The sequence below is a fragment of the Protopterus annectens genome, chromosome 13.part0 (genome assembly GCF_019279795.1).
Source record: "Protopterus annectens isolate FY-2018-M chromosome 13.part0, PAN1.0, whole genome shotgun sequence".
NCBI classification, from domain to species: Eukaryota; Metazoa; Chordata; order Ceratodontiformes; family Protopteridae; genus Protopterus; species Protopterus annectens.
The window spans coordinates 139944960-139972318 of record NC_056747.1 but is presented as its reverse complement, the minus strand read 5'-3'; the positions used below and the strand labels follow the sequence as shown (position 1 = coordinate 139972318).

Below are 27359 nucleotides of genomic sequence, written 5' to 3'. Positions count from 1 at the left end.
GGATCCACTGTGAAATTGCCTTCTGAAGTCCTCCCTACCTCTAGGCTAAAGGTCTAGACTGGAAAGTTATGGTGGTCAAGGGGTTAGCCAAACGTCACTGGTAGGAATATCAGCCAGAGTTCTAGCACAGTAAGCCTTGAAGAGACCTGATAAAAGGATTCCACCCACATCCCCAAAAAAAAAAGTCAAAAAGAAATGGTTTGTATAACAGGTTTTCCCTGTAGTCACAAAGTTGAAATAACTGTTCAGTCTTTCATACAGAGGCTTGATGAGTGTTTTTCAACATCTACTTTGTTAAAGAGCCCCCAAACTACTTCCTGCACACATCCACATCAGTGAAAAAACATTGGATTGTTGTGCAAAAACCACCACAAAAAAGGTCAAAGACCAAAGGGACCTGCAACTCTAACAGAAATCTTGAAATATGAGCATTTCTAGCGTGACCAATTTTAAAATCCACCAAAATTTCTCACAAATATGAAATGTCAAATCGATATGGGAGACTTAAAAGAGGTTGCAAATCACCAATCTCAGCCACACACTCAGCACTTTTCTTACAAGCCTGTGGAATTTCCGAGGGCAATCCGGCTAAGTTAGGGATGGACATCCACTATACACGTGCCAACAGCTGAAAATTATGAGCCCATAAAGCTTCAACAAGGTAATATTTTGGTGTTTCTCAAAACAAAATGAAAAACATAGAGACGCCCCCCCCCCCCAAAAGTCATGGCCTAATGCTGCAATGAACATTAAACTGAAACAGCAATTTGAATACAAAAACAAGTTAAGTTAAAAGAACTGGGAGGGACACAGAGGGGGGGGGGGGGCAACATTTTCCAAATTGGATATTCACTGTTGTATGCAAGTTGCCTACAAGAAGCTGCACAGATGTACTGACAAAGCATTTCATGTACCAAGAACAAAACTAAACTAAAAACAGCAGGAGCTGCTTTCCCCCCGAGCAAGGGTAGGCATAAGGCCTCACTGTGTGAACCTGAGAAAGTACAGTTGTGTATACCTACTATAAATGTAGATGTTAGAGTGTCTTCACTGTTGCAGTCATAACTGTAGGGTACTCCTGCCGGCAGGCAGCCCGAGGTCTGCCAGAATATCAAACTCTGGGTCCGGCGTCGGCTGTATCAGCTAGAACCCTGACGTCAGAGCGCATGGGTATAAAGCTGACAGCCGACGCCATCTTCTCCAGCCTTTCTTGCCCCTGATGTCAGAAGCCCCCATAAAACCAAAAGGTGTCCCAAGGGAAACACAAATACACCAGAAAGGTAGTGGAAAAGGAAACACAGTAAGCAAATAGAAACAAGAGGGGTCTGGAGGGAGGGAAACACCGACTGCAACAGTGAAGACACCTCGAACTTCTACATTTATGGTAGGTATACACAACTGTACTATGTTCTTCGTGTTTCACTGTTGCAGTCATAACTGTAGGGTAGAATCCCAAAGCTGAGAACACGGGAGGAGGTTCTGAAGAAGGAGCAGCTAGAAAACCCTGCAAGACAGCAGAGGCAAAGCCTGCCCTAGACTTAGAGTACAAAGGGAGGTTATAGTGCTTGGAAAAAGTATGCACAGAGCTCCAAGTGGCAGCCTCCAGAATGTCTTTGGTAGGAACTCCTCTGAGAAAGGCTGCTGAAGTGGCAGCTGCACTAGTAGAATGAATCCCAACGGTACCTGGAATCTGTTTTCCATAAAGAGAGTAACAATACCTTATTCCATGAGCAATCCATTTGGAAATAGTTTGCTTAGAAATAGCTTTACCTAGAGAACTGGAAGCAAATGAAATAAGCAATTGATCTGATTTTCCTGAAACTTTTAGTTTTGTCCAGGTAAAAACGTAGTTGCCTGTGTACGTCCAATGAATGCAAAATCCTTTCCCCCTTATTTTGGGGTTTTGGAAAAAAGGTAGGAAGGTGAATAGTCTGATTTAGAGCCACTCTAAAAACTACCTTAGGCATAAAAGTAGGATTGGTCCTCAAGGAAACTCTGTCCTGATGGAAGATGAGGTATGGTTCCACGGCCATGAGGGCTTGTAACTCAGACACCCTTCTGGCAGAAGTCAATGCAAACAAGATAGCCGTCTTCCAGGATAAGAACTTAATGTCCGCAGAGGCAGCAAGCTCAAAAGGAGGCAAAGTAAGCTTTTCCAAGGCATAGTTGAGATCCCAAGGAGGGACAGGAGGAGTTCTAGGAGGTTTTAAATTCTTAGCTCCTCTCAGAAATTGTCTAACCAACTGATGGGAAAAAAAGGAGGATCACAATTGAAATGTGCCAAAATAGCAGAAGCATGAATTTTAATGGAAGAAAATGAAAGACCTTTAATCAAAAGGTCTGAGAAATAAAGTAAAATAGATGAAATATCAGGTATTAAAGGATCAGAGCCACAATCCTGTATCCAAATACAAAATCTTTTCCATTTAGAAGCATAAGATTTCCTTGTACTAGGACGCCTAGTTTCCAAAAGAACATCCAAAACTTGTTTAGGAAGAGAAGGAATCAATTGCCTTTGATGAGCCAAGCTGCCAGGCAGAGAGTCTTGATTTGAGAGTGAAATACCTGACCCTGATGCTGGGACAGTAAAGAATGGGTCAGAGGAAGACTCCAAGGAGGTTCCAAGCAAAGGTGCAGTAGAGTAGGGTACCTAAACTGACAAGGCCAATTTGAAGTTATCAAAATGATCAGTCTGGGTTTGTCTAGCTTTATCTTTAGCAATACCCGAGGCAGAAGAGAAAGAGGAGGGAAGGCATATCCCGAAAGATTCCTCCAGCTGAAGGACAGGGCATCCACTTTCCAAGCTGTCTTGTGGAAGGACCTGGTGCAAAAAAAGAGAGGCAACTGATGGTTGAGATGGGATGCAAACAGATCTGAAGACAGCCTCAAACTGCAGTTATCTTGCTGAATAAGTTGGGGTCCAACATCCATTCGTGAGGATCCAAAATGTTTCTGCTTAGGCTGTCTGCTAAGAGATTTTGTTTTCCTGGAATGAACTGTGCCTGAAGATCCAGATTCAAATTTAGGGCTGTGTCCCATAAGGTCATGGCAAGTCTGCAAAGGGGGTAAGAGTGAGAGCCCCCTTGCTTGTTTATGTACCACATGACTGTGGTATTGCCTGTTCGAATTAGCAAAGGTCCTGGCTTCAAAAGAGTCTGGAAGGCTAGAAGAGCATTTTGGACTGCTAACATTTCTTTCAAGTTGATGTGCCATAGAAGGTGTTTGTTTGTCCAAGAACCCTGTTGACATTTGTCTAGAAAATGAGCTCCCCATGCATAATCCGAGGCGTCCGTGGTTATGATCAGAGTAGGTTGAGGGAGACGAAAGGGTTTCCCTTCGTTCAAAACACACGCCCTGGACCACCAAAGGAATTCCTTCTGGAGGCAGGGAATCAGTGGAATCATTGTATCCAGACTGTGGCAATGCTGAGGCCATACACTCTTTAGGTTACATTGAAGTTTCCTCATGTGAAGCCTCACATTTGGAATCAACAGGATGCAAGAGGCCATGTAGCCCAAAGCCTGCAGGAATTTCCTTGCAGTGAGCAGAGTCAATGTTGCCAAGGTCTTTAAGATTGAAGCCAGCTGTAACTGTTTTTCTGGAGTAAGGAAGGCCATCTGTAAACTTGTGTCTAAAAGAGCTCCCAAGAAGATCATTCGTTGAGAAGGAATCAAATGTGACTGTGTTCACTGAAAATCCCAGTAGTAGGAGAAGACGTTTAACAAAATGCAGGTGTTGAAGTAGAAGGTCTTTGCTGTCTGCCTGAATTAGACAGTCGTCCAGATAGGGGTAAATCTGAATCCCCTGAAGTCTGCAGTAAGCTACTACTGGAGCCAGGCATTTGGTAAAAACTCTGGGCGCAGTAGATAAGCCAAATGGCAGTACAGAGAATTGGAAGGGTCTCGAGCCTGCCTTGAATCTGAGGTACTTTTTGCATTGTTGCCTTATGGGGACGTGTAAGTAAGCCTCTTTTAAGTCCAATGTTACCATCCAAGCATCTTGTGAGAGCATTGGGAGTAGTTGTTGAAGTGTAAGCATCTTGAATTTTGGAATTTCCAAAAAGGTGTTTAATATTGAGAGGTCCAGAATAGGTCTCCAGGAGTATTGTTTTCTTGGGACCAGAAAAAGTCTTGAGTAAAAACCTTTCCCCACCTCTAGAGGTGGAACAGGTTCTATGGCTCTTAAGGCTAATAAAGCGTCCACTTGATTTAAGGCCTCTGTCCATTGATGTTTTGGCAGATCTGGCCAGCCGGAAGGCCTTGGCAGAGAGTGAAAGTGGAATTTGTAGCCTTTCAAAATCACGTCTAACACCCATTTGTCTTGAGTAATGAGAGTCCAATTTTGGTAAAAAAGAGAAAGTTTTCCTCCGAGAGGGGCATCCAGGAAAGGAGGACCTGAAGCCCAACAGAGGGAGTCATTGGGTCTGCTTTCTTTGAGTTTGAGGTCTGTCTTCTCCCCTTCTAGGTGAAGAAGCAGTCCACTGTCTAGACCTGTTAAGAGGCTTGAGCCTGCGCCCGACCTCTGGAGCGTCTATAACTTCCCCTTTGAGGCCTGTCAGAAGTGGGAAAAGACCAATTTTTGGAGGGCCAATTTCTGGAAAATCTAGGAGGCTGCACTTGCAAAAAAATCTTTTACAGTCTGCATAGACTTAGCTTTTTCTTCCATCTTTTTAATAACCTCCTCAGCCTTAGATCCAAATAAGACATCATGCTGAACAGGAGCATCTAGCAATTTAGCCTTAACTTGTTCAGGTAAATTCTGCTCATGAAGCCAAGCATGTCTCCTGATAACAGTACCAGAGGCAGCCGCCATGCAAGAAGCCTCTAAGGCATCAAAACCACAATGTAAACTATGTTTGCTAACTTGCTCAATTGCATGCAACACATCCTTAATTCCTTGTCCTCAGCACATACAGGAAAGGTAGAAAGCCTCTGTTTTAAAACAGATAAAAGAAACTGTTGATACTTAAACATGTGAAACTGGCAATTTAAAGCCCTAATAGAAAGGGTAGCTGAAGTATAAACCTTTTTGCCCCACCTGTCCAAGGCACGAGAATCCTTTTCAGAGGGGATAGGATTCTTAGAGGAGGCGGCCTTAGCAGCCTCGGAACCCTGCGAAATAGTTTCAGGATCAGCAGAAGGGTTCTTAAATAAGAATTGATGGGAATCAGGGACCCTGTAAGATCTATCAGGCTTAGAAGGAGCAGGCGGCATGGAATCAGGATTCAAGTTAGCTTCAGAGAAGGCATCATCCACAATGTCAAGTACAGGAGGAATAGCCAAAGGCCTGTGCTGAGGGAGAAGAAGAAATTCCCCAAGTCTCTTTTTGGAAGCAGAATAATCCTGACCTTCCCAATGAAAATGCTCCCTCATCTCATGCAAGGTTTCCCCAAAAGAGAAATCTTCAGGGGGGGAGGCAGAGGGAACAGAATCCTCTGCATCCGAATCCTCATAAGGAGGAAAAGAGTAATCCTGATCAAAGGAAGAAACAGAAGATACAGAAGCCTGATCAGAGGAATCATAAGGGATATCCTGTCTAGGCCTTCTCAGGAGGAGGGCGAGAGCCCCTAATCATAGTTAATAAATCCTCAGCCATCCGAAGTAATTGCTTCTGAGTCTTAGGAGCTGAATCCAAAGAAGCTTGAGCAGAAAGTCTGGGCTTAACAGGAGTCTTTGACTTAGCTTTTGTCTTTGTGGAAATAGTAATGTGTGAAGGCCTGAAGACCCCCTCAGAAGCCGGTACCTGCACAGCGGTTCTGGACCTATCTGAAGGAGCAACATCCGAAGGTCCTGCAGCAGACAAATTACTAGGCCTAGTTGGCTCACCATGTGAGTCCGTGTCGGCCATAGGTTCTGAAGTGGCGGACGACAGGGGCTGCAAAAGCGCCTCACTGACTACCGCCGAACCCGAAGCTGGCTCCGGCTGCAAAGTATCCTGTTTGGACCTCGGAGGCCTGTCCTTGTCTTTGCGTTTCTTCTGTAATCCGGTGGTCGGTAAAGTATCAGACGACATCCTATAATTAAATCGTCTACCGAAGTAATTCAAGGCCCAATCGTACCTACGCTTGATAGTGCGAGAATTAAACCTGGCACAGGTCAGGGCCTAAGCAAGGTAGACAGTAAGAGTGGAAATCTTTGAGGTATTTGTTTTCCACACGATACACAATTATTAACTTTTTCTGACATCGGAAGAGCAAGAAAAAAGTTTCCCCAATGGGGTACTTAGCTTTGAGAAGAGAAGTAGAAAACTTCGGACCGACGACAATCACACCACGTTGTCTTGAAAACGCCAACCAACAACTAGCAAACTGCTTTGCACCGCACGGCAAGAAAGACTGGAGAAGATGGCGTCGGCTGTCAGCTTTATACCCATGCGCTCTGACGTCAGGGTTCTAGCTGATACAGCCGACGCCGGACCCAGACTTTGACATTCTGGCCGACCTCGGGCTGCCTGCCGGCAGGAGTACCCTACAGTTATGACTGCAACAGTGAAACACGAAAAACATCTGCAGAACTCTGGCAAGATACTCACCTACATCCATTTAACTACCTGTTAACACATCATACACACATACAGAGGCCACAATTTCAACCATCTGTGTATTGTCAGCATGTGCTTAATTGAAATCTGATTCCAGAGGTAAAGAAAGAAAGGGGGGGGGGCAAGCAGCAAAATGCAGCAGGACCAGAGGCAGATACTGTGACAAATGCCCTTGTACATTCAGCACCAACAGCTTCCCGTATTCACAATGGGCTCAGAGATTATGGGTCCAAAAATGTGTCTTAAGAAAATAGAAGTTATGTTCTTACCATAACGTTCCATGTTAGTTGTCTTCTTCTCGCCTTCTTCTTGCTGGATGGGTTCGGAGCCGACCTCGCCCGACTGCCACTCTAAAAGCTCGAGAGTTGGTTCCACCGGCTCGAGGCTCCCCTTATATCCCACAATGCTAGGCGAGAGTTACCTCAGATCTCGTTTGTAAGCTAACCCAGCTTATATCAATAACAGTATAACTGTAAATAGAATCCACCTCTAACAGCAGGAAGAAAAGGGTGACCTACATCCTGAAACAAGAAATATGCAAAATAGCATATGACTAAGAAAGAGGTGGTAGAAAGAGAGGTCACGATCACAACTCCTCTAGATCTGTCCAGGCCAGGGGAAGGAGGGTGGGACGCAAGAAGAAGCGAGAAGAAGACAACTAACATGGAACGTTATGGTAAGAACATAACTTCTATATGTTAAGTTGTCTATCTCGCCTTCATTCTTGCTGGATGGGACCGGCCCCTAGCACCTTGTCCCGGGTGGCCTAACGGAACAGACTCCTGAGAACAGTGGAACCAAAATTAGCTCTATGCCTAGAAGCTAAATCCAACTTATAATGGGAAATAAAAGTGTGAGGAGTAGCCCAAGTAGCCGCTGCACAAATGGTGTCAATAGGCAGTCTGTCTTGGAAGGCTAGAGAAGTAGCCAAAGCTCTGGTGGAATGGGCTTTAGGTTTATTAGGTAGTTTTTGGTGTCTAATCTCATAAACAAGGGTAATCAGAGATGTTAGCCATCTGGATAATGATACCTTTGAAACTGGAAGTCCCTTTCTGCTTTCCGCATAGGAGACAAACAGCTGATCAGATTTTCTGAATTGTTTCGTCCTGTCCAAGTAGTACCTTAATTGACGATGAACATCCAGGCAGTGTAATTTTTGTTCAGATCTATTTGAATACTCTGGGAAAAAGACAGGGAGGTCAATGCATTGGTTTAGATTTGATGTTGAAACCACCTTAGGCAAAAAGGACGGGTTAGTTCGTAAGGAAACTCTGTCCTTATGGAACAAGAGATAAGGAGAACGACAACTGAGTGCTTGAAGTTCTGAAATTCTTCTAGCTGATGTGATAGCCACCAGAAAGAGAGTTTTCCATGATAATAATTTCAAGGAACATGAAGCTGCAGGTTCGAAAGGGGAAAGAATCAAAGAAGCAAGAACTAAATTTAGGTCCCAAGGAGAAGGAGGATTTCTTATAGGAGGTCTGAGAAGAAAAACTCCTTTCAAAAAGGCTTTGCAAAGTTTGTGGGACATTAGGGCAGATTCAGAAATGCCCACATGAAAATTAGAAATAGCTGCCAATTGAACCTTAAGAGTAGATGGAGATGAACCTGCATGGAAGAGTTCAGCTAGAAAATCAAGGACTAGTTGGATGGAAGCAGTGAAAGGATCTATGTCCTTTCCTCGTGCCCAGTATGAGAAGCGTTTCCACTTACTCAAATAAATCTTCGAGTGGAAGATTTATGGGAAGCTATCAATATATCTCTAACCGAGTGAGATAATTGAGGAAGCCTGGCTACGGTTGGAAGTGGAGGAACCAAGCAGTGAGGTTCAGAGAGGGGAGGGAGCGATGAAACTGACCCGATTGGTGGATCAAAAGATCTGGAACTAGGTCCAGACTCCACGGTCGCTCCAAGAGAAAACGATGTAGAAAGGGGAACCACACTTGTCGAGGCCAGTAAGGAGCAATGAGGATCAATGAGGCCTTCTGAGCGATAGCTTTCTGTATTACTTGAGAGATCAGAGGAAAGGAGGAAATGCATACAGAAGTCCCGGGCCATACTTGGACTAGAGCGTCCCTGCTGGGTTGGCCTGGTAAAGGGAATAGAGTGAAGTATTCTCTGCACTTGCTGTTTTGGGGAGTAGCAAAAAGATCGCAGCAAGGCTGACCCCACTTGAGAAATATCTCTCTCACTACAGAGTCTTTCAGAGACCACTCGTGAGGCATGAGTATAGCTCTGCTCAACTTGTCCGCAATGTGATTGGACTTCCGGGATGTGCGTTGCTATCAGAAAACGCTGAGAAGAAATCGCCCATTGCCACAGTCTGAGTGCTTCTCGACACAGGGGTATGATCTGGTTCCGCCTTGTATGTTGATGTACCACACTACAGACATATTGTCTGTCTGGATTGCAATCGCTAACAAGGGAAGAGAGTCTTGAAGGGCTTGCAACGCTAAAAGCACTGCTCTCATCTCCAGAACATTTATGTGCAAGTGGCATTCGCTTGGTTGCCATGTGCCCTGGACTGTCCTGCCCTGATAATGCCCCCCCCACCCGATCAGGGAGGCATCCGTTGTCAGAGTAGCAACCGGAGGAGGTGGAACAAATGGTCTTCCCGACAGGAGCTGGGGGGAAGACATCCACCACATGAGATGCTTTTTGCACGCCTGCGTGATCATAATGGTGTGAGACATTGGAAGTTCCTGGTATGACCATTGAGAAAAAAGCATCCACTGAAGGATCCGCATGTGGTATCTGGCCAATGGGAGGAGAGGTATGGCCGCTGCCATGATTCCCAACACCTTTAGAACTAACCTGGCTTTGGCTCTGTTCAAGTTGAGAAGAAGTGACACCAATTTGTGAATGTCTGATATCCTTTGGTTCGTTAGCGTTGCAGACATGTTTATAGTATCTAAATTTGCGCCTATGTAGGTAATAGTACGACAAGGCGACAAAACAGACTTTTCGCAATTTATTGAAATACCCAGTTTTTGACAAACGCGAAAAGTATAATCTCTGGCCATCAGAAGGAGATGCTTTGTGGGAGCTGTGAGAAGCCAGTCGTCCAAATATGGAAACACCTGGAATCCTTGTCGCCTCAGGTGAGAAGCTACCACTGCCATGCATTTGGTAAACACCCGGGGGGCAGTGGTGAGACCAAAGGGCAGGGCCCTGAACTGAAAATGACTGGTTCCCAGCCTGAAGCGGAGGAATCTTCTGGAGCGTCTGTTCATTTTATGTGATAGTACGCATCCCGAAGGTCTATAGAGCACATCCAGTTTCCTTTGCCCAGAAGGGGAAGAATGGATTGCAGTGTGACCATCCGAAATCTTGTTTTCTTGACTGATTTGTTCAAGACACTGACATCCAAAATCGGTCTCCAGTCCCCTGTTTTCTTTGGAACTAAAAAGAACCTTGAGTAGATTCCGGATCCTTGTTGGTCTGCTGGCACTGACTGAATTGCTCTTTTTGCAAGCAGTTTTGAAATTTCCAAAGCTGCTATATCCCTTTGAGCGGGTGGAACATCTGGAAGGGATTTTTTGACTGATTTGGAAAACGAAGAAAAGGGATAGAATAGCCTTCGAAATGATGGACTGTACCCATTTGTCTTGAGCCAGGGAGAGCCAGGCTTCTGGGTACAGTGACAATCTCCCCCCGACCGCCCCAGAAGAGGGGCAGTCGGGCAACACCTCAGGGATGCTGAAAGGGCTTGTCAGGAAAGGCTTCCCGATTGCCCTGGTTCTGCGGACCCCCTGCCCCTAGGGCGACGCCTACCATTGTTATTCCCACCTCTGCCTTTGGTAGGAAAACGACTCTGTCGCCAGGCTAAGTCCCTTGAGATTGTTTACGGAACCACATCTTCCCACCCTTCTGGCCTTTGGGGTAAGGCCTAGAAGGAGTCGAAAAACGGACTCCGACGGCAGAAAGGGTCTTGCCATCAGTCTCGCACCTAGTCAGGGTTTCTTTCACTTGAGGACCAAAGAGAGATGATCCATCAAAAGGGGAGTTCGTGAAAGACGTCTTGGAAGGTTCCAAAGTTGCATAGCCGCATCCAGGCGTGCCTACGTAAGGCTACCCCTGTCCCTGCGGCTCTGCTCGCTCCATCAGCCGCATAAGAGAGGAGGCGCACGGAGGAGTTGGATATGGAATTAAGGATAGCCAGCTGCGTGTTCATTTTCTCTTGGAAACCCGCAGCTGTAGGGTCCTTTAACATTTCACTCGCCTTGATCAAGTCCCTTTGAAGACGAGTGAAATGGCACAGGTAATTCAGCGAACGCATGGTAAATGTCGCTGAGGAGAACATCCGCTTCCCGTACCTATCCATGGACCTAGATTCCTTGTTAGGTGGATGGACAGGCACTGAAGGATCAGCCAGTTCCTTCTTTGTGGCGGCAGCTACCACCATAGCATCCACAGAAACTCCTTTTGATAAAAATTGCTTGTCTGATGGAGCTGTGATGAATTTGGAGGGTCTCCTGGGAGTGGGGTCCACTGAATCAGGAGCCGTCCATGCCTTTTTAGCAACCACCTGCATGAGGGGGTCGAAGGGGGGGGGGACACCCAGGAGGTGGAAGGACGAGAGCCAAACGGGCTGGCCAATTTCCCCTCTGTTTCAGGATCTCCAGAATGTCTGCAAATGAGACATCTTCAGAAGGGGAACGGGGGGAACCCTCAGAATCATCCAGATCTGTGTCTGACGTGATAGACTCAGGTGAGTCAATGTGCTTCCTCTTGCACTTCCTCTTCCGAGGGGGCTCTTCTGCCAAATCAGGAGAGGCCTCGGAAGAGGATGAAATCCCCACAGGGGGCTCCTGAGGAGCTGGCTCTCTGCGGTCCGGGATGAGAGAGTGAGTCGACTTACCCTGAGGCAGCATCGAGGGAGGGGCTGACGGAGCCGACTGTGGAGTAGAGCCAGGCTCTAACACACTCCGCATGACCTCGAATGCACCCCTGTCAGGCAGAGCCAGAGGTCCCCGCCCGAGGAGCTAAGAACCCCTCGGCACCGACAGTGATGGCTCGAGGCCGATGTCGGAGCCGAACTCACCAGCGCCAAGCACCGAGAGGAGAGGGGGTCGGACAAGGGTCCGATGCCACTCACCCCTCGAGCCGTCGAGGGAAGCCCGGCGCCGAGATTCCTCCACAGAGGAAAACAGAGCCGACGACGGAGCCGAAGACAATTGTCTCGGCCCGGCAACCACAGTCTCGGTTCCGACGACCCGCCCGAACTCAAGAGTCGAAGGAGGAAAGAGTTGATGGACGGGGCAGGCACCGACTGATGAGTCGGGCTCTGAAGCATCTGGGCTAGTGCCTCGGACTTAAGTAGTCGACTCACTACCCTCTGAAGGTCATGATCGGACAGCCTCGATGACCTAGAGGAATGAGACCTTTGGCTCCGTTCAGACAGCAGGGGAGAACCTGGAGCCGAATGAACGGAGCCAATAGATGGTGACCTTGATCTCTTTCTAGTTGTCGGCTCAAGATCTGGTCGGAGCCGACACGGGTATTCAATAACCTCGGCTCCAGCCGAGCAGGGAGCCACAGAAACTGTGGACTGAGACTTATCGGCTCCAGCCGGAGCCGATAAAGGCAAAGGTTGAACAACCTGAGGTCTCGGCTCAGAAGCCGGAGCCGAAGACCTCGATGCCTTAGAGGGCTTCCCTGTTGAGACAGACAGGGAATCCTCAGGCTTCAACAAGCCTCTCAGAATTAGCTTGTTTTTTCTTTCCTGCAGGACCCTGGGGCTGAAGCCATGGCAAACAGCACAGGAGTCCTGCAGGTGCAAAGGCCCCAGACAACAGACACAAGAAGTGTGAGCGTCTGTCAGAGACATTTTCTGACAGCACGCATCACACTTCTTGAATCCGGAGACCTTTGCTTCTTTAGACATTGCCTAACTGACAGGTGTACACAAACACACACTCAAACACACCAGTTATACCCTGTCAGAAAATATAACAATTTTAGTAATGATACTAGTAATAAAGTACAATAAAATGTAGTAAATTATAGTAAACTACACAAACACTCCCTTAGGGAAGAGAAGGCCTAAGGCCCAAGGGAAGAACCAAAGGTTCTTTTAGACAAGAAACGGAAAAATTAGGGTCGGGGATAAAGTTCTATGAACTACACTAATCTAAGAAGAATTTAACTTAAAAGGGGTAAAAGAGTAACTTTTGTATAAAAAGCTAACACTCACCAGGAACCGGTAGAAGCAACCAACCTCGAAGCTGTAGCGGCAAACGAGATCTGAGGTAACTCTCGCCTAGCATTGTGGGATATAAGGGGAGCCTCGAGCCGGTGGAACCAACTCTCGAGCTTTTAGAGTGGCCGAGTCGGAGCCGAGGTCGGCTCCGAACCCATCCAGCAAGAATGAAGGCGAGATAGACAACTTAACATCGTGCAATAACCGTAAGACGAGACTTACACACACGCACCTTGTACTGCTTGATCACAGCAGCTCTGCCCATTTGTTCTGTAAACAACACAGAGGTGGCATGACTCAAGCAGGTAGCCATCAGAATTTTGTTACGCACTTAACATTCCTCTGCAGAAGCCCCACAAGGGCTCATGGTGTGAATAAAGACACTGAAGGTACGTCACACTTCTGTGAGCGACACTCCCTCGTTGAAGGTGGTTGCCTCATCCACCTCCTCTGGTTGAAGAAATAAGGTTCCTTGTTATTACTCTCCCTCCATAGCATCAGAGGCACTAATGAAACACAGGTACGTGGGTCATACTCAGAACATGATATCTCAAGACAGCCACACACAATGTGCATTATGAAAACAGAAACAAAACAGGACTTCCAAAACTAACACTGCTGCTTTACACAAAAATCCACAACTTTAATAACTTTACAATTTGCAGTCAGCATCTACAAAAAAACACACATCCGTAACTATAATTTAAACTCAGCAAACATTATACCAAAATGTTTAATGCATATTAAGAGATCCAATCAAATTTTAGTATAATGAAATTAGCATGATCAGCAAGTAGAAAGGGTCTTGCTCATCTTTAATCTGCCGTGATACATGTAAACTACATTACAAGCTCCATTTAAATAAGGTCTAATGCAACTTCCTGCTAATTACAGTTTACAGCTACTGTATGCAAACTGTGCAAGTGTTTTAATTACCACTGCTTCAGTCTCCAAGGATGTTCGTAAAGTATGGATCCCAGGGGTTGTTACTTACAAAATGATCAAATGAAACATGTAAATAACCATATCACTGCACCTGTGGCACGCCAAATCATAATAAAAGGAAGATGAGAGCAAGCTGAAAATCACTCATTCAAGCATTCTTACCCACTTGATCTCAGTCAGCAGCACTTTCAACTACAAAAGTGCCATTAACTTCTCAGTGTGGCAAACAAACATTCCCGATTCCGAAAACTTATGTACAATTCTGACTGCCTTTCACCCTCTTACCAAACCCAGTTAACAAATGCAAATAAAAGGGGTGGTAAATCAAGGGGCCTACTGGCAATTTGTTCAAGACAATACTGGCACAGAGATTTTACTTCTACTACTTCAGCTTCTTCCGTACTAACGATGGTCTGTCTGCAGCAGATAAGGCAAAATACAACCCCTGGAATGAAAAATGAGAAACGTCTCAGGAGTAAGCCAGTCCATCTCAGCTTCCAGTTAAGCCATGCTACATACTAATTTTGTCGGCAACGAGTCAGCACCTGATAAGTTACACACAAGACGTTCCTCCCTCCTTCTTTTAGATATTATCCAGCCAGCTTCTTTTAGATATTATCTAGCCAAATAATGCTTCTTGCATCTTTGTTCGGCAAAATAAAAAGTTCTTATGTACCTTCTACAATCTTGTACAGACAAACTGATTTGAAACCAAGAGGTTGCTGAAATGCCAGCTGTAAGGAGAAATGGTAAAACAGTTTTGAACAGGTGTTCTTAGTACAAGAGAAGAGAAGAGAAACACAAAACAATGTTCTGTGCCTCACCAAAGTCCAGTCAAATAAACCAAAGTAAATATCCAAAAACCAATAAGACTGGACACTGCTCGAATACAAACTCCTTCTGTTTATTAAAAATAGACATACAAGTGATGAGCGCTTTCGGGCCTCTGCCCTTCATCAGATAAAGCATCTCCCAAAACCAAACATTTTAAAACAAGTACAAACCAATAGAAAGTCAGTAAAAATCAGTAAAAAACGCGCCTGTTCTTAAGGGCGGGTCTCATAGGAATGACTTCATTAAGCCCAGGACTCCTGTGTGCCATAAACTCAATTATCCATTTAGATTCAGCTAGCTCTGTTAATTGTTTAATGTCTCCCCCTCTTTTGTTCAACTTCACATTCACTATCACTTTAAACTTGAAACTATGTGTAGGATGAGCTGCCAAGTGTCTATATAATGCATTGCGTGTGTCTCCATTTCTAATCGAAGAGAGGTGCTGCAAGACCCTGACTTTAAACATACAGTTGGTCTTGCCCACAAAAACTTGTGCAGGATTGACACTCAGCCAAATAAACCACATCAGTGGTTCTACATGTTGCTTTCCCTTTCAAAATCAAACAATCTTCCAGTCACTGGATGTACAAAAACACCCCTACTACCTACATAAGCACCATGCAGCCCACATGGAAAAGTGCCCTGTTTAGTGATGGCCAGATTATCCATACTGGTCTTTGTCTTATCCTACAAAGTAAATCTTTCAAGTTTTATTTCTTTTATATCTAAAACGGTTTATCACCTAGCATACCCTTCAAACTTACATCACTAGTTAAAATGTTCCAGTTCCTCTGATCAGTGCACAAACATCACCTATATTACTGCCATAAGTTAGTGTCAACCTAGAATCATGTCCACTGGCCCTGTCATGTTGTGAGCCTGTGCCTGTATCAGGTTCTCAGCCATGGTTTATACCTATCCTTCCTGTAATTTCTGCCAAACTCCATCCTGTTGTTCAATTTCCTATCATAACCCCTGGTATGAAAACAGTCCTTCAGGGTCCCCAACTCTTGCCGAAGCATGCATCATCATTGCGATTCTAGAAATCCTAGCATTAGAAATATGTGCAGGGTGCATGCTATCAAAAGCAAGGTATTCTTCCAGCAGCCTTTTCATACAAACTGGATGAAAAGCCATTTTCTGTCAACTGTACCCTGACATCCAAAAGTCAATCTGTGCGTGAGCTGTTAACGTGAACCTCAAAATGATGTGGTGGTATGTAGGTAGGCGAAATCAGCTAAATATCGTCCCATCCCAAAGAATAAAATACGTCCACAAAGCTATACATCTGATATGACCTTTCCATGACATGTTATTCAACACCATACTCCTCTCCCAGAAGGACAAAACAAGATTAGCATAGGTGTTGGCACAGGGGTGCCCATGGCTATCCCCTGTGCCTGCCTATATGCTTGATTCACACCTATAAAGACATTATTATTCAGTATCAAACCAAGCAAACCTCCTATGGTATCAATCTTCAGCGTAGTGACGCCTAACTCCTGCAAAAGTTCAGAAATGCGTATCCATAATCATTGCCTATGACAGTAAACAGGCTCTGAATGTCCATAGTTACCATAAGTAACTCACCATCAAACTGATCCAATTTATAGACCCCTAAGTATTTCAAAAAGTGGCCTGTATCTAAAAGCACACTATCCAATCTGACTAGGTATGGCCTTAACTCCGTCTCCAACCAAATCGAAATGTTTTCTGTCACCCAACCTCTGCCAGACACTATGGGTCTGAGAGGTGGGTCAATTTCTGATTTATGTATTTTTACCAACTGGAGTTAAGGCCATACCTAGTCAGATTGGATAGTGTGCTTTTAGATACAGGCCACTTTTTGAAATACTTAGGGGCCTATAAATTGGATCAGTTTGATGGGGAGTTACTTATGGTAACTATGGACATTCAGAGCCTGTTTACTATCATAGGCAATGATTATGGGATACGAGCCATTTCTGAACTTTTGCAGGAGTTAGGCGTCACTACGCTGAAGATTGATACCATAGGAGGTTTGCTTGGTTTGGTACTGAATAATAATGTCTTTATTAGGTGTGAATCAAGCATATAGGCAGGCACAGGGGATAGCCATGGGCACCCCCTGTGCCAACACCTATGCTAATCTTGTTTTGTCCTTCTGGGAGAGGAGTATGGTGTTGAATAACATGTCATGGAAAGGTCATATCAAGATGTATAAGCGTTTTGTGGACGATATTTTTATTCTTTGGGATGGGGACGATATTTAGCTGATTTAGTCTCCTACCTACATACCACCACATCATTTTTGAGGTTCACGGTTAACGGCTCACGCACACAGATTGACTTTTTGGATGTCAGGGTACAGTTGACAGAAAATGGCTTTTCATCCAGTTTGTATAGAAAAGGCTGCTGGAAGAATACCTTGCTTTCTTTTGATAGCATGCACCCTCGACACATATTTCCTAATGCTAGGATTTCTAGAATCAGCAATGATGATGCATGCTTCGAGCAAGAGTTGGGGACCCTGAAGGACTGTTTTCATACCAGGGGTTATGATAGGAAATTGGTGAACAGGATGGAGTTTGGCAGAAATTACAGGAAGGATAGGTATAAACCATGGCTGAGAACCGTTGATACAGGCACAGGCTCACAACATGACAGGGCCAGTGGACATGATTCTAGGTTGACACTAACTTATGGCAGTAATATAGGTGATGTTTGTGCACTGATCAGAGGGAACTGGAACATTTTAACTAGTGATGTAAGTTTGAAGGGTATGCTAGGTGATAAACCGGTTTTTAGATATAAAAGAAATAAAAACTTGAAAGATTTACTTTGTTGGGATAAGACAAAGACCAGTATGGATAATCTGGCCATCACTAAACAGGGCACTTTTCCATGTGGGCTATGCAAGGTGCTTATGTAGATAGTAGGGGTGTTTTTGTACATCCAGTGACTGGAAGATTGTTTGATTTGAAAGGGAGAGCAACATGTAGAACCACTGATGTGGTTTATTTGGCTGAGTGTCAATCCTGCACAAGTTTTTATGTGGGCAAGACCAACTGTATGTTTAAAGTTAGGGTCTTGCAGCACCTCTCTTCAATTAGAAATGGAGACACATGCAATGCATTATATAGACACTTGGCAGCTCATCCTACACATAGTTTCAAGTTTAAAGTGATAGAGAATGTGAAGTTGAACAAAAGAGGGGGAGACATTAAACAATTAACAGAGCTAGCTGAATCTAAATGGATAATTGAGTTTATGGCACACAGGAGTCCTGGGCTTAATGAAGTCATTCTATGAGACCACTTAAGAACAGGCTGGTTTTTACTGATTTTTACTGATTTCCTATTGGTTTGTACTTGTTTAAAATGTTTGGTTTTGGGAGATGCTTTATCTGATGAAGGGCAGAGGCCCGAAAGCGCTCATCACTTGTATGTCTATTTTTAATAAACAGAAGGAGTTGGTATTTGAGCAGTGTCCAGTCTTATTGGTTTTTGGAGAAGAGAAGAGAATACTATATGGACTTGCTACTTTACAGATCTGTGGAAATATTTCTTACAGGGTTGTGCAACCATGGAATGGGTTACCGCACTGGGTAGAAACGGAGAATAAGGAAGCATTTAAGAGGTTGAAAAACAAGTGGAGGGGAAAGGTAGGACAGTAGAACATTAAAAAGGACAAAAGCTAAGGATATGTGGGAAGAGACTAAATAAAAGATAATACAAAAAAAATGGAAGCTGTTATATGGATATCAAGATACAAGCAGTTAAAATGTTTAGTCCTGTACACAGGTCAGGCATATTTTTATCAACCAGAGAAGTTGCAGGTAGCAATTAATAAAGAGTTGAAGGACTTCATCTGGGCAGGGAAGATTGCAAGAGTCACGTGGGGTAAGAGGATTCTTCCAGTAGAACAGAGCAGATTGGGATTATAAGATTTGAAGGGGTATGTCAGAGCTATACACTTAAGGTCCCTATATATAGCACAAGCAGAAAAACTATAATTCAAAGTGGATGATGAAACAGGGGGGGGGGGGGGGGCACGCTCAAGAAACAAGGAGAAACCGGGATTTTGGATGCAGGCCTTTAAGGAGAACAACAATAATCATATAGCATATCATACCCACAAAGTAGCAGAACTATCCCAAGAAATAAGCCAACACTAGAATGGAGAAAAGAGATTCTGCCAATAGGGATGACTGCAATTAGGAATACAGACAATAGGTTAAGAGGGGGCTGGAACTTGGAGAAAACTGAAAAAAGAACCAAGGTACTGGCAGCAACTAGAGAAAGATGATAGACTGGAAGACACCCAAGAATTAATTTGGACTGCAGGTTAGAGACTGCCCTCCCTATCAAGGATTGATAGAGTATAGGCACAGAGAAAGAAATTGGGGAATCCTAAAAAGAAACACCAGCACTTGTAGAATTCAATAGAATCTAAAACAGAAGCGGCCATTAGAAAATGAATAGTTAGTAAATCATATAAAATATTGCAGGATAACTAAAAGAATCAGAGGAGGTTAGAAAGGACTGGGAAGAGATACTGCACGATAACTATAAGAATCAGAGGAGGTTAGAAAGGATTGGGAAGAGAGAATGGATATGCAATTCACAAAGAAATAGTGGAAGTATATATGCAGGTCTCCCAAATATATAATCTGGACTATTCTAGGGGGGATTGGGGAGATGACTTTTTTTTAGCAGACTGAAACTTTCCCATGATGCTGCCTCCCTTTGCAATGGATGAAACATCCGGGAGGAACCTGGCCAGGCTTGGCCTTTGAAAGAAGGGGATTGAATATCCTCTGGAAATGATTCGCAACAGCCACTGATGGTCTGTAACTGGCTCCCACACTAACAGGTGTAGTGAGAGTCGACCCCCGACGATTAGCCGGGCAACCCTTCAGGGCTGTTGCCAGAGTCGGTCCGGGAACAGATCCGGAGACCCTTGACTCCTCGTGCCCTTCTGCCGCAAGAGCGGTGCCAGAATCCCCCTCCGCCTCGGGGGGGGGGGGGCCCAAGCATCCTGGGAATAATCCCGAGACTTCCGGAACCACATCTTCACCCCTTCCGATTCCTAGAGAAGGATCACTGAGGAGTTGGAGAAGTGGATTCCGACTGCAGTCAGTCAGTCTTCCAGTCCTTCTCGCCGTTGACGGGAGTGTCACGTACCATCTTTTCAAAGTGTGAAACCATCACATGGGGCATTTTAAGAGATGCCATGAAAGGGTCCAAGAAGGAACAAAGCCAGGTGTGACACCTGATGGCAACACCTGCCCCGGCAGCTCTAGTGGCACCCTCTGTAGCATGAGAGAGAAGCCACATAGAGGTATTGGCAATAGAGGTGAGGGTGGCCATTCTGGAGGAGAAGCTCCTTCTTGGTGGCTGCCACCACCATGGCATTGATGGCGGGGGGTCCCTCTGACCAATGTGGCTTGTCTGTTGGGCTGCTGAGGACCTTATTGGGGTATTTGGGAATAGGCTCCACCATGGCGGGCTCATTCCACGCCCAAGATGTCACAAGATCCACAAGAGGATGTACGGGGGGCAACACTCTAAAAGTAGAGGGTCCTGCACCAAATGCCTCCAGGAGGAACACAGACTCCTCAGGATTGGGGTTTTGGATGGACCAAACCCCCCCGATCTCCATGATGTCTCCAAATGAGACACCCTCTGGGGGTGATCGGGGTGTGGGGGGGGGGAATCCTCCCCATCTTCCAAGTCAGTGTCTTCCATGAGAGACTCCAGCAGGGAGTCTATGTGCCTCCTTTTACACATACATTTTCAATGAACCTCCTCAGGCGCGTCTCTGGGGAGGACTCAAATATCTAGCTGCTCCCTGGGGTGAAGAGACAACAGGTTGCCTCAGAAGTAGCAGGATGGCAGAATCCAGACCAGAAACAGAGGGAGCTAGGATGGATTCCGAAGACTAGAGCATCAAGGGTATCGATGGAAATAGAGAGAATCTTCTCCATGTCAAAGGCAAATGGCGAATGATCCGCCTGAGTAGGGGCTACAGATAGGTCTGTAATCCTCTGGATCAACAGGGGAGCCGGAGCCAAACCTCCAAGCACCGAGACTCCGATTGGAAGGCTTGCTCCAAAAAACTCAGTCAAAACCATCCCCTTGGATCTGTTGCCGAGGGTAAAGCTCCGAGAGTGTCGGATCTGACCTGCTCAAGGTAATGGCCAGTGAAGTACTGTTGGTACAGACCCCTTGACACAGAGGGACCTTGGAACTGAGGACTCACTGTTGGTCAGACCTAAGGACTCACTGTTGGTCAGATCTAAGCAGTCATCAGGATGAAGGCAGACTGCATGCCCTTCACTCCAGAGGGAGAGGGTTGGTCAGACCTAAGGAGTAAACAGGATGAAGGCAGACTGCATGTCCCCCACTCCGGAGGGAGAGGGGGCAAGCAAGACTCCAATCTGTATCTGGGTGCGGATGAATCTTCACATCATCCTGTCCACCTCTGCTTCGGAATGGCTGCAGGTGGATCTGGAGTAAGAAGCCACCAACACTGGCCTAGAAGGGCGGTGAGGTGACACCGATGCTGGGGAACAGCTCCAAAGCACTTCCGGCTCAGAGGAAAAACAAGGGGAACTGAGCCAGAGGAAACTATCCTCGGAGCCAAGCTGAGCGGAGCCTGGCAGGTGGTCACTGGAGGACGAGCGGTCAGGGGACCGCTTCCTTGGCCTATCCTTATGCCTGTGCTAATCCCCATCCCCGGTCCTCTTGGCAGGAGGTTGAGTCCCAGAGGCCAGGGCAGAGACAGACGTCACAGCTGGGGTAGCAGTAGAAGAGGCGGCCTGGGCCCCCATGGTAGGTTGGGGGGGGGGCCCTTTTAGAATAAAAGTTTATTCCTCCTGTCAATCAACGCACAGGGATAGAACCCCACACAGATCAAGCAGGAGGAATCAAGGTGGGCAACCCCTACACATTCAACGCACAGTGTGGCCATCAGCTGGGGAAAGCAAATGAGATCTGAAGGGAAGGAGGAGACAGGGGCATTATGCGTAAGCACAGATCAGATGCTGGAGAAATGCGGCTGAGTCTTATCCGTGCCGGATCTGTGTTCCCACAGATAAAGACCAAATGGAGACAAATGAAATGGGAATACAGTTTCACAGCATCAAACTGGTAGAAGTCACCCCACACTAGTCCAAAGACAAAAGAGGAATGGCTTTTTTGTTAACAAATAGGTAGTATAGAACAACTAAATGAATACGTACTTGTGGTTCGTTCTTCAGATGATTATTGCCTTTGAGATACTATGTTTACAGTACGGCTGAGCAAACAAGTGCCCTGATTTGAAATAAACCAGCCAAAATTTGAGCATTCCATTTTATAACAGTTCCATACGCTGATAAATGGCAGCAACTACTCCACAGTTAGTCATGTACTTCCTCCCCAGAAAGTCATGTACTTCCTCCCCAGAATGATAAGAGTCACAAATTGCAATGAAACTGTATAATTCTGCAAAGCTCGGACAACTCTGAAATGATAAAGGAACACATCTACAGTTCACATTTCCATTTATTCATTCCTTTTTTTTTTTTTAAAGTAGCTCTCTTTATTTACAGTCAAGCTAATTTTTTTCCCATCACGGTCTATGAGCAAATCTCACACTCCACGCAGAAGTAGAAGGTTAATGAGTAACACATTTCAGTTACTTCACAATGGCACAAATTACTTTAGGTCAGAAAGTGACCTTTTCAAAGCTTAATATTGCCCAAAGCTCAGAATGGGGGGGGGGGGGCTCACACCAAAATCCAAGAACCACAAACTAAACAACTTCTTGTGGTACATAAACAGCAAACAATACACGCCCAAAGGTCTTGTGAAAAACCTGTAGCTTTCAAGCACCTGTATGTAAAACCAGAAAAACATGAAAATTGCATACAAAAGTGCAGGAACTTGGGCACAGCTTATAAATTCATAACCCTTTGCTGAGCATGCAGTCCAGAAGACCAACAAGAAAGCCTAGCCTAATCTCCCAACTGCCCCAGAGCACTGCTCTGGTTAAGTGACTTAATTCAGAGTCGTGCAGCAGGCAAGAGGAGACTGAAGGAATAAAACCCACAGCTACAGGATACTGCTTGTTAACAGCTCAGAGTGCATAAGACCAAGGCTAACACCTTAAATCAAAGAAAAATATAATTAAAAAGGACAAATAGATTAAGGAAGAGAAAAATTATTACCAGAATTTCCAAATGCTGTGTAAAAGCAGCTTTTCTCCAAATGCATTAGAGCTTATCTGCAATGCTCTTTACAAACTCACTAAAACCATGTAATTGTAATAGGTAACACTACACAGCCATGCATCACCTTTACTAAATTGCTCCTGGACATTTTCACACAGCTACAAAGGCAACTACTAACTATGCCTAAGCTCCACCACATATTAACCACTGTGGCAAAAATCTGTTGCTGGGCAACACATAGATATTAAAGTTTCCAGTAAACAAAATATTGCAGTAGTGATGTTCGACATGCTTTTCCACCATAACCTCTATGAATACAAAGTAGAGCACTTTGTCCCACAGTACAGGTCCCTGCAGGTAAAAAAAAACAGCAACAGTCTACCTGTACAGAACCTGCTGCCCTCAAATTGCCAAAATAACCTAAGTCACCAACCTATCCATCCCCATCTAACTTCATTAACAAAAAGAAACATTAAAAACTTCACATCTGCTCCTACAGTACACCTTTTAAAAGAGGTCTGGCGAGTCAAGACCATGCCTCAAAGTACAGTACAGAAAACAAGCACTGCAATATCTCCCTATTGCCACCTTAATGCCAATTGTGTAAACACGTCACTCTGCCACAACTGCATCAAAGCAGCCCAATATTACTGTAATGCGAACATGAAGAGCATAAAATACAGGCTGCTACTCAGTCTTCCATGCAGAATCTGAACACAATTCATTTATGAAGCATGCTCAGCAGTCCCGTAACTACAATCTTGTACAAACCTCAGGTTTTACGTCATCAGGATCATCAATTTTAGCTCTGTCATCCCAATCCTCTGGCTTTTTGGCATCTGGGTCCTTGATCTTCTTTGGAGGCAATAAGTCCCAGTCATCTTCCAAAGTGCCAGACTCCACTTTCTCATTATTTATTTTCACTTCATATGTCTGATCAGGTCTCAAAATCAGAGTATACAAATGAGTAAATTCGTCATCCTAGGAACAAAAATTCAAAAATAAAATACACATTTGTTGGATAAATTAGCATATTATGCACATTCATTTGTGATAATCAAAACAAATTTTAAAAAGTCACAGGATACATATTTCTAAAGAAAAAATGTATGTGCCCAGTTTAGTAAAAGTGACAGGATCCCACAGTGGAAGGAAAAATGCACTGCAAAAATAAGAATTTCAGACATATGCCACTCCAAGCAAAGTATAAAGTAGTTAAAGCTAATAAAAGGAAGCCATTAGTTTCCAGTAGCCTTCCATGACAAACTGGGGCAACAAAAATATGGCTGTAAAAATCAGTCCTCAAAACAGAACTATGCTTCAATATGTTTCAATGCATATTTGGAAGTTTAAGGGACTGCCATTAACTTATTCTGTGAATGCCTCTTTCAGTACTAGGGCAATAACCAGAAAAAAAGGCGGCTGCCAAATCTGTAACTCCTACATTAACAAGCTAGTCCAAGCACATTTCAGCTACTTCTAGTATCCCGAACCCCCCCTCAAGTTTAGATTCCACAGTAGCAAAACAGTAGGACACCACCTCATGTCCCTTGCTACCAACTCCCCAGTCACCCTCCAATAGTGCAAAGAAATCTCTCCCAGAGATCCAGTACTGCCTACATGTCAGGACCACAACCTACAAGGAAAAGTTATTTCTACCACCTGTGTTCAGCAGTTAGAACTGTATCAGCTGGCCCAATCACATGTAGGGAAGATACAGGTAGATTAAAAAGTAAAACAGCTTACGTGGTCCACTGTAAATCTACACTGAAAACATAAAGGGAGAGGCTACAGGAACTGTACAAGGGGATACAAGAGTCAAAAGCTAAAACTGCAGTAACTTGGGAAGCCAGACCAGATCAAATAAGGGAGAGACACATCTTAACTTCCCTTTAACCACTGGACTCCTTTATATAAAAAAATAAAAATTCTCCTGCTAATTATAAAAAACACTGCAAATTCTTATGCTTTCCCCAAATCAATTACATCTTGTTTTGATTTACCCCAAATCTAACCCTAGTTTATTTTTACTCCACTACTCTGGCTGCATGCGATACAATGGTCCTAGGTCTGAACAATATCTAGAATTAGACCAAGACAAATATAATCCCCCCCCCCCCATTCCATTCCTAAACTTCAGCCATTTTACCTTGCTCATTAACCAAGTAAAAACCCTACTCACAATACACCCTTCTTTACCCATCTTAATTTCCTGCTCAACTCCACATCTGTCATATGAATGAATACCTTTCACAAATCCATATTCCTTTAATGCAGTCCACAGCTTTCCCTGACTCTAGGCTTTTACTATACTGAAATATATTGACAGTCATACTTCTTGCCAGAGTTTTTCTTGGTTGAATCATTCAAATTTGTCAAGAATAAAAATGCAGCAAACAGTTACCTTGCATTTGATCTCCTTTTTGATTAAATTATTTTTATCCTTGTAGTTCAAAATAACATGAACTTTCTTTGTTCCATATCCACAGATATCAGGGCCTGCAATTGAAAAAAATATTAAAATCATTAATCAAGCAAAGCACCACTTTGTAAAAGGGATACTCATGAGTAGCATAAATACTAGGTTACTGTACAATACTAAAAACTTCAAGAAAGGCTACTAAATCATTCAACACTGAAAGCAAAGTTACACTGCAAGACACCAAGATGCCAGCTTTCTTGACATCAAGCTTTGTGAAAAAGTACACAAAACAAGCATCTGTCAAAGACCACAGAACATTTCAAAGATACTGTCATGTGTCTACAATGGCGAGGAAGTCATTCTATGTTGTGCAACTTATAAACAAAGGTACGACATCTAGGTCCAAGGAAGTCATTATTCCTCTGTATTTGGCATTCATCGCACCAGTGATATGTACCTAACCAGACATATCAAACAACTACAATGTCCACAGCGGTTCCCCACTATAAGAATACAGAACATAAGTAACATGTCTTATGCAGATCGCCTCAAGGCCCTGTACCTGTATTCTGTCTCCTACAGGCTACTGAGGGGACCTGGCATGTAAGGCATCGTCAGACCCCCACCTCTAATGGACCTCCTGCTTATCTGCAAAAGAGCACCAGAATTACCAGTTCTAAAGACAAACATTGCCTATCACACAAATAGGAACTGCTGGACAGACAGGTATGTATCACAGAGACTACCTTTTCTCTGCAGTAGGCTCCCCCTCCATGTGAAGCAGCTCCTCCCTAACCCAATTCAAGTGCAACTTGGACACTTGGCTGGGAACAAGAATTTCATCCCTGGTTCAACACCCATGTCTCTAATGGACACAGGCAGCCTGTATTTTTTTTTTATCTCCCAAGCCCCTGCTTGTAAATATTTCATCTCACAAGCACCTGTTTACCCTTACCATGGGTACCAAAACTTGTCAGATTTGGGATGCATGGCTAGGCTTAAGACGAGCCTTGGTCATTAGCCTAGTAAAAATCCAAGAACCTGTATAGTATGTAAACTGAACCACTAGCGACCCTGGTTTACTATAAGCTAGGAAAGGTTGAGGAAGATGGGGATGAATGACTGCATAACAGCTCGGCTATCTATTAGGAGGGTGTGTGGTCACCCCTCTATTAGGAGGGTGTGTGGTCACCCAACACCCATTTGCAACCCAGAAGACTGAGCCGAATAGCAACTGCTGCAAGACCATACCACAAATGCAGCTTCACACCAATCAAAAATACACTCAAGCTGGGAATGTGAAAATGTCACTACAACTTGCAATGCCAGGTGTGAATGGGAGTATGGAAGCATCACACGGCCCAATTTCATGTCAAGTGTGACTAGCAGCATGGACACTTTCAGTGTCAAGGTACAATTTACAGCAAAAATTAGAAAACTTCATTCATGCAATTTTAGCATGCCACACCAAAGGTCACTGAGAAGTGGATAAAAGTCTCACACTGGTGCTGACACCACAAATGATGGCATCTTAGCTCAACAACCCACTCACCCCAGTGCTGGTTAGGAATCTGTTTCACTGTCAGACTGTGGTAAAGTCTTGGGATGGCAGGAAGAAAAGGCACTAAAGGTAATGAATCCAATAGGACTAATTCAAAATAGAGTTTACTTAACTCAAACAAAACAGTTGCTGAAAGCCATAAGCTAAGCCACTTCAGACTACTTATGGTGTCAAAACTGAGATAAATGGGTGCATGTGAAGAAAAACTCAGAAGTACTCAACACCTTAGTGTACACGTGCAGAGGAAGCTGTGGTGGAGAAATACCTTATTTTCGGATGGCTAAAGCAACTCAAAACAGAAGACACAAAAAGTATTAGCAAAATTACACATTGGTCAAAAGTGAAGGGTGACAAGACCCTCCAAACTGAATGTGCCTCTGGTTTAGACTCAATTTCATTTCATCCATTTAATAACAATGCTGATTCACAGTCCCATGTAACTAGATCAAAGCAGCAACAGGCAAGTACATTCACGTACAACACCAATCAAAAGTAAACAAATAACTTAAAGGCAGCCAACACACTGGCAACTATTTTGACTCTAGATGCAAATTCCACGTCTCCAGCGGATGCCTCTGAAGCTGGTTCACCAATCTCATACAAGACAAGTGGAGTTTCTACTAATGGAGGCCAGGGAGGGAAGCTTCCCAAACAGGAC

At 44.4% G+C, this 27359-nt stretch overlaps 1 protein-coding gene across 1 annotated transcript in view; it reads right to left on the bottom strand.

Annotated features, from left to right (window-relative positions):
* Positions 1–27359, bottom strand: part of CALR3 (calreticulin 3) — a 274016-nt gene that overhangs the window by 226106 nt on the left and 20551 nt on the right. Inside the window, exons 4-5 of the mRNA XM_044090732.1 lie at positions 25123–25217; positions 23490–23699 (exon numbers count right to left, since the gene is read on the bottom strand). Coding sequence (XP_043946667.1) covers positions 23490–23699; positions 25123–25217 — 305 coding nt within the window. The remainder of the gene's footprint in view (positions 1–23489; positions 23700–25122; positions 25218–27359) is intronic.